At 48.6% G+C, this 7740-nt stretch overlaps 1 protein-coding gene across 1 annotated transcript; it reads left to right on the top strand.

Annotated features, from left to right (window-relative positions):
- Window positions 1-363: 363 nt before the first annotated feature.
- Window positions 364-3652, top strand: LOC118512786 (pre-mRNA-processing factor 6-like). The gene is made up of 5 exons (XM_036057702.1): window positions 364-567; window positions 656-715; window positions 787-3088; window positions 3187-3297; window positions 3364-3652. The coding sequence occupies exons 1-5, from the start codon at window positions 470-472 to the stop codon at window positions 3586-3588; spliced, it is 2796 nt and encodes a 931-aa protein (XP_035913595.1). The 5' UTR covers window positions 364-469; the 3' UTR covers window positions 3589-3652.
- The last annotated feature ends 4088 nt before the right edge of the window (window positions 3653-7740 follow it).

Raw genomic sequence — 7740 nt, 5'->3', positions numbered from 1 at the left:
AACATAGCAGGCTAATACCTTCCGGGGTTGAAGTTACAAATGAAAACTTTGAACAACCGAATGGAAAAAACTTAATTTTAATCATTTTAATATATTGTAGAAAAAATTAAATAACGAAACAACTACCAAAAGGAGATTATATTACGATATTGTATTGCAATTTAGTACAAAAATGCTGTAATTAATTTTTTTATTGAAAATACTGTAAACTTATTCAAAATGAAAAACAATTTCATTTGTCCTACTGTTCCGAAAATGCAACGCACAGTGTATCGACGCAATATTTCAAACGAAACCGGCGTGAAATAACCGGTTCGAAATATTTCATCCAACCGGTAGAGCTGTCACATTCGCTGAAACGTTTCACGCATATAAACAAAACCCTGCGAGTAAAGCAAGAGAACACGCACCAAACAGTGGCATAAATTTTGGTGTTTTTACGTTAAAAAGTGAATAAATATTGCACAATATGGCGCACATTCCGGCAGCAACGTTGGGCAACAAGAATAAGAAGCATTTCCTTGGCGTTCCGGCACCGCTCGGCTATGTGGCTGGTGTGGGCAGAGGGTAAGTATCAAGCCGCTTGTACTGACCACCGAATTCCCAAAGCGGAAAACCAAATTGCTAATGAATGTATGTTTTTGTATCTTTCCAGTGCTACCGGATTCACCACACGGTCCGATATTGGTCCCGCCCGTGATGCCAACGATGTGTCGTAAGTATGAAACCGCTAATAAATATTTTCCCATGATCTAATCTCCTTCTTTTCCCCCCTTTTGTTTACAGAGACGACCGGCACGCACCACCAGCAGCGAAGCGCAAAAAGAAGGAGGAAGAGGAGGAAGACGACGAAGATTTGAACGATTCCAATTACGACGAGTTCAGCGGGTACAGTGGGTCCCTCTTCTCGAAGGATCCGTACGATAAGGACGATGCCGAGGCGGACGCCATCTACGAAAGCATCGACAAGCGGATGGACGAAAAGCGCAAAGAGTACCGTGAGAAGCGGCTGAAGGAAGACCTGGAGCGGTACCGTCAGGAGCGGCCCAAAATTCAGCAACAATTTTCCGACCTGAAGCGCAACCTGATTGCCGTGTCGGAGGACGAATGGGCCAATCTGCCCGAGGTGGGCGATAGCCGCAACAAGAAGCAACGTAATCCGCGGGCGGAAAAGTTTACACCCCTGCCGGACAGTGTGCTGTCGCGCAATCTGGGCGGTGAATCGGCCACGGCGATCGACGGTCGATCGGGACTGGCTTCAATGATACCGGGGGTGGCCACACCGGGCATGCTAACCCCAAGCGGAGATCTTGATCTGCGCAAAATCGGTCAGGCGCGAAATACGCTCATGAACGTGAAACTGTCGCAGGTATCGGATTCCGTGGCCGGTCAGACGGTGGTCGATCCGAAAGGCTACCTGACCGATCTGCAGAGCATGATCCCGACGTACGGCGGTGACATTAACGACATCAAGAAAGCACGCATGCTGCTAAAAAGTGTGCGCGAAACGAACCCATACCACCCACCGGCCTGGATCGCTTCCGCCCGACTGGAAGAGGTCACGGGCAAGCTGCAGATGGCACGCAATCTAATTATGCGCGGCTGCGAACAAAACCCACAGAGTGAAGACCTGTGGTTGGAAGCCGCCCGGCTCCAGCCGCCGGACACGGCCAAGGGCGTGATTGCACAGGCGGCCCGGCGCATCCCGACCTCGGTGCGCATCTGGATAAAGGCGGCCGATCTGGAAACGGAACCGAAGGCAAAGCGGCGCGTGTTCCGGAAAGCGCTCGAACACATCCCGAACTCGGTGCGGCTGTGGAAGGCCGCGGTCGAGATGGAGAACCCGGAGGATGCCAAGATTCTGCTGTCCCGTGCGGTCGAATGTTGCGGCACGAGCGTGGAGCTGTGGTTAGCGTTGGCCCGGCTGGAAACGTACGAAAACGCCCGGAAGGTGTTGAATAAGGCGCGCGAAAAGATTCCAACCGATCGACAGATCTGGACGACGGCGGCCAAGCTCGAGGAAGCGAACGGCAACATTCACATGGTGGAAAAGATTATCGATCGTGCCCTGTCATCGCTCAGTGCGAACGGGGTCGAAATCAATCGTGACCAATGGTTGCAGGAAGCGATCGAGGCAGAAAAATCGGGCGCCATCAAGTGTTGTCAGGCGATCGTGCGGGCCGTCATAGCGACCGGCATCGACGAGGAGGATCGCAAGCAAACGTGGATCGATGATGCGGAAAATTGCGCCAAGGAAGGTGCGTTCGAGTGTGCGCGGGCCGTGTATAGCTACGCGCTGACCGAGTTCCCGTCGAAGAAGAGCATCTGGCTGCGGGCGGCTTACTTCGAAAAGAATCACGGCACGCGCGAAAGTCTGGAAGCGTTGCTGCAGAAAGCGGTCGCCCACTGTCCCCAGTCGGAGGTGCTGTGGTTGATGGGCGCGAAGTCGAAATGGTTGGCCGGCGATGTACCGGCGGCCCGTGGGATTCTGTCGCTCGCTTTCCAGGCGAACCCGAACTCGGAAGACATTTGGCTGGCGGCCGTTAAGCTGGAGTCGGAAAATGCCGAATACGAACGTGCGCGCCGGTTGCTGGCGAAGGCACGCGCATCCGCACCGACGCCGCGCGTTATGATGAAATCGGCCAAGCTGGAGTGGGCGCTGGACAATCTGGACGAGGCGCTTAGCTTGCTCGAGGATGCGGTTAAAGTTTTCCCCGAGTTTGCCAAGCTGTGGATGATGAAGGGACAGATCGAGGAGCAGAAGGAGCTGCTGGAACGGGCGGCCGAATCGTACAATGCTGGGTTGAAACGTTGCCCGAACTCGATCCCACTGTGGCTGCTGTTGGCTGCGCTGGAAGAGAAGCGGAACCTACTGACGAAGGCACGGTCCGTGCTGGAGCGTGGCCGGTTGAAGAATGCGAAGAACGCACTGCTCTGGTTGGCAGCGATACGCATCGAGATACGGGCCGGGATGAAGGATATGGCCAACACGCTGATGGCCCGCGCGCTGCAGGACTGCCCAAATGCGGGCGAACTGTGGGCGGAATCAATCTTTCTCGAGGCCAGGCCACAGAGGAAAACCAAATCGGTACGTACGAAAGACAACCGGCCGCCTGGTTTTTTAGGTTAGCGAAGAAGTGATGCAAACAATTGATGAATCCCTTCCTTTTTCTTCTGTTTGTTTAGGTGGATGCGCTGAAGAAATGTGAGCACGACCCGCACGTCCTGCTGGCCGTATCGAAGCTGTTCTGGAGCGAGCGGAAGCTACAGAAATGTCGCGATTGGTTTAATCGAACGGTGAGTTTACTCAGGACAAACACAGAACCCTTAAATAATTCCCATTTTTCTACCATTCCGCAACAGATCAAAATCGATCCCGATTTCGGTGACGCGTGGGCATACTTTTACAAATTTGAGCTGCAGCACGGTACGGAGCAGCAGCAGCAGGAGCTAATCGACCGTTGCAATGCGGCCGAACCGAAGCATGGCGAGGAGTGGTGCAAGGTGAGCAAAAACATTGCCAACTGGTGCTTCAAGACGGAGGACGTACTGAAGGCGGTCGTACGCAATCTGCCCACACCGATCTAAGGTTTGGCCGGGAACATAGCGCCAATCCATTCTTTCAACAAAGCTATTTAAACTTTCTCTTGTATTTCGCCCACCCGATGGCTCTGAATACGAAGTGGTATTAAAGTCCAACTAAAACAAAACGTAGTTATTACTGACCGGAAGCAGAATATCACAATTACAATTACCAATTCGGTTCCTTAACACACACCAACTGTGTTAAAAAAAACTTGGTGACGATTTCAAGATCAAAAGAACTTCTTCCCCCTTTATATGACACACAGAAAAGTTACATCCATCAACCCCTTGATATCCTTTTGGCTACAGCAGAGTTTGACTTTCCAATTAATCCGTTCGCTCCATGACAAATCATCCGGGTTACCGGTCTAGCACAACACCCGCCTAGCCGGTCAATAGGCCGATGGGATGGACGGCGAATGGATCCGGAAAAGTTTTGGACGCCAAGTACGAACTAGTTCCGTAGTTCCGGAGCAGAGGTTAGCTGTAGTCGTTCGTTTTTTGACATGTTGACGGGTGGTAGGAAAATTAATCATCCCTCTACTTCCACCGGCCACCTCATCCACCATCGGGTGAGGCGCGATTGAGTGTTGGTGACATGCTTGCCCGCTTGGTGTAGGAAGTCTTCCCTCAACTGCCGTTCATTGTATATTGGACATCATTGTGCTTTCGTTCGTGTGAGGGTTTTGTGTTTTACTTAACCCTTCATTGGTTAGTTATTTTAAGAGTTAGTTGTTGAATAATCTAAATAATCAATCTATTTATGTCGGGGCCGAGACGACAGCGGCGCGGGTCTTCACACGGCAGGACCGGGGTTCAAATCCCATCCAGATCGCTTGCTCTCCGTACGCAGGGTTCACTGACTGCTTTGCTACGGGTAAAATCAAATCACAGAAAGCCAGAAATGGCAGGCCGAGACCCCTCGCGGTTATAGTGCCAAGGAAGAAGAAGAAATTCTGGAGGTGTCATCTTCCCCAGCCATATTTTTCCATACTTCTTAAAGCACACTAGAATCTTCGGCCTCCCTGTACGGGTTGATCACGTCATGAGAAAGCTACCAAATAAGTAGATTTTTTTTTTAATTTAGCGGCCTTGGAGTTCTCTCACAGTCACCCACAGTCGAGCACTGTCGTCTGCCAATTATTGATCCTTTGTAGCGAGCCCAAGCAAGCCTACTATCCTAAAATGAGCTGGCAGGTTGGGTTGTTAGGTTCCTGTCTCATGACGTGACCAGAGTGGTAGGGAACCGACTCTAATTCGCTACTATAGGGTAGATCTTATGTCTTATTCATCAGCATAATGACCGTTAAAGAGTTTCTCCATAATTTTGTTCGTTACCTTGGCCAATTTCATGCTGAAGTTGTCCTTTGAACGATCTTGTCTAGGGTATTCCTGGACATAGATTCTCTTTTTCCTTTGGCACTTCAATCTCCAAAGCCCGCAGATGGTCATTTCTGGCTTGCTGTGACTTTTACAAAAAGCATGGTTGTCAAACCCTGCGTACCAGAAGGCAGTCTGAATGGGATATGAACCCCGCCGTATGTAGACTGGCACCGTTATGGCTTCTGCTCCCTGGACATGGAATCACTTCTAGAAAACAGTACTCCACAAGTTTCCACGTAACACCCGAGCTATGACCACAGAATGGATGCTTGAGCTAATGCATAAATCCTGAAATTATCTTGATTAATTCAACGTAAGTGTCAAACTTAGAAAACTCGTGTAAAAAATTTGGAGAACTCTGAGATGATAATACCCGTATCCTTTTGGAGCTGTCCACCAAGATAAAAAATTGGAGTAAGTACTATTAAGAACTTATACTGTATTAATCATACTTATGCTTATTGGTAATTACCCTCTTTTTCTTTCACATCATCCAGAGTTTTGTATTCTAAAGTCTAGACCGAAAAACAATATTTAAGTCCCCTTTCCAATTTAATTACCAGCTATATGTACGCTTTACCTTAATTTAAAAGCATCCGCCAACGACGGGTAGTGATTCCCGGTGGGAAAGTATCAAAAACAGCACACGAACACCGTGTACTTGCTGGCTCACCCGGACACCCCCGGGATGCACGTCCGTGTTCTGGGACGATTGTTATTCAATCACCACCACTTATTTGCTCAGCCAATCGAATCCGTACCAGCATTCCTTTCAATCATCGCAGGCATCGCATTCCCATTTTGTGGGTTATTGCGGTTTGCTTCATCTTCCCGACGATGGGACGAGCCTCTCGGTCACTGCAGAAGCGCAAACACAGTGTGGAGGCAATCGAGGACACCACAGGACACTAACCGAAGCGGAACGTGATTCTTCGGTTTATACACGCGCGCCGTTGGCTTGGTTCTCCCAAGCGAAACAACAGCATGACCATGCACATGCTCTCCTGCCCAGTGACAGGCGGACAAACTGTCCCCTGTCCATAGGGGGTTTGTGGTTTTCAGCAGCATCCCAACAGAGAGATCTCGGAAGACGTCGGTAGTCTGTTTTCGTCTGGTCACGTCACGGAAATAGTTACCGATGGTAAATATTTATAACGAAATGGTTGCCGCACCGGCTTTGGGGGTGGCTAGTGTAAAGCGTAATTGAATGTGGAACTGCACTTGCAGCATATCTTTAGCTTGTTGCTGCTGCTGCTGCTGCTGCTGCTGCGAGACTGCCCGCTTACAATGAAGCAACATTAAACTTTGTTTGAGGATAATTAAATGATTGCTTTATGTACTTAATATCTGATATCTGGCTTTTGGCTTTGAATTTGAAGAAGTTACATTGTATTAGGGTGTATGAAACTCCCGAAAAAGATGTGACGTGTCCTGGAACCAAGCAACAGATTGCAACGATTCTGCATTCTTACACTCTGCCACCTGTTGCTGCATTGCGTATTTAAGCTTGAAACTTATCTGGCTTAAGTTATGCATTTAAATCTCGTAGCCGTAATATTTATCAATTCTCTCGTATGTTGATACTAATTGACTACGTTGTCCGTTAATTTCTGGCAGCTTAAGAACGAGGAATCAAACGAGGAGCTACCCTCTCGACAGTGAACTCCAAGAACTCGACAGTGAACCTCTGGCTACGGAGATGATGGATATCGTCTCTCGCTCTCTGTTGAAGAAAAGGGAAAGGGCAAAACGTGGTGATGAGCTACCACAGGATCTCTCGGTCCTGTGGGTTAAGTACAATCCACCAAACGTTGAAGTGAATTCTCGACGTGATGGGCAACGCTTCAATTAAGTCTATGTCTGAGTAGTAGTAAAAATCATCCAGAACGATCGACTAAGTAACATCCTGAATCGGAAAAGGTCCTTCAAACGCAGATGTCAAAGTGGTCGGAAGATTTGAATATTTTGGATTAAAGGTGGACGATAACGGCCAGCTGTGGTTGAGTGTACTCCTCTTCTTTCAGTACCGAGTTCCACTAATCTCACACCAAGTTCCATAAGAGGCTCTACCAATGTTGGTAGGTCCATTTGCTCGCCAAATGCCTTGCACGAAGCAGAAGGAAACCAGATCTAGCATCAACTCATGTGTTTCTTTAAGAGATCACAGAGACAGATAGAAGGTCCGTGAGCAAACATAGATTCTGCTCCAATATTCTCTTGTTCCCTATGTGGCTCTACAACCGCGAGAGGTCTTGTCCTGCCATTTCAGGCGACCCGTTACTTGATTTTATCCTTAGCTATTACAGTCAGTCTTGATTGCTGGATAGCTGGATAGTCAGTCCTCCTACGTACGAGGAGGCGGTCGGGATGAGATCTGAGCTTCGGTACTGCCGTGTGAAGACCGACATCACCCTCACTCCTCACTCAACCTAAATATGATTAAGATCGCTACATCGATCGTCGTTATTGATCGCTGTCAACTGCTGTAGGGCTAGTCAGGTTTGAATTTCCATGTACTCTAGTAGAAGGCCTGATCGGCCAGGCTTTTGCGAGCAATAAATGACCATTTTTGTTTAAAATGGGCCGTGCGAAGCAAAATAAATGACATCAATTCCATGCAATCATCAACGGTAGGGCTTTTCATAGAACATAGCACCAGACTTACAATGAACAAAAATCTGGTCGCTGCTGGCGAGGTTAAAAATAATAACAAGAGCTGTAGTATAAACCTTTGCCCTGCGCCATTTTTATATACATTGTTCCTCTCAAACA

This window comes from Anopheles stephensi, chromosome 3 (assembly GCF_013141755.1).
Source record: "Anopheles stephensi strain Indian chromosome 3, UCI_ANSTEP_V1.0, whole genome shotgun sequence".
In the NCBI taxonomy this organism is placed as follows: domain Eukaryota; kingdom Metazoa; phylum Arthropoda; class Insecta; order Diptera; family Culicidae; genus Anopheles; species Anopheles stephensi.
The sequence above is the reverse complement of the archived record's forward strand: the minus strand, read 5'-3'. Positions and strand labels throughout refer to the sequence as shown.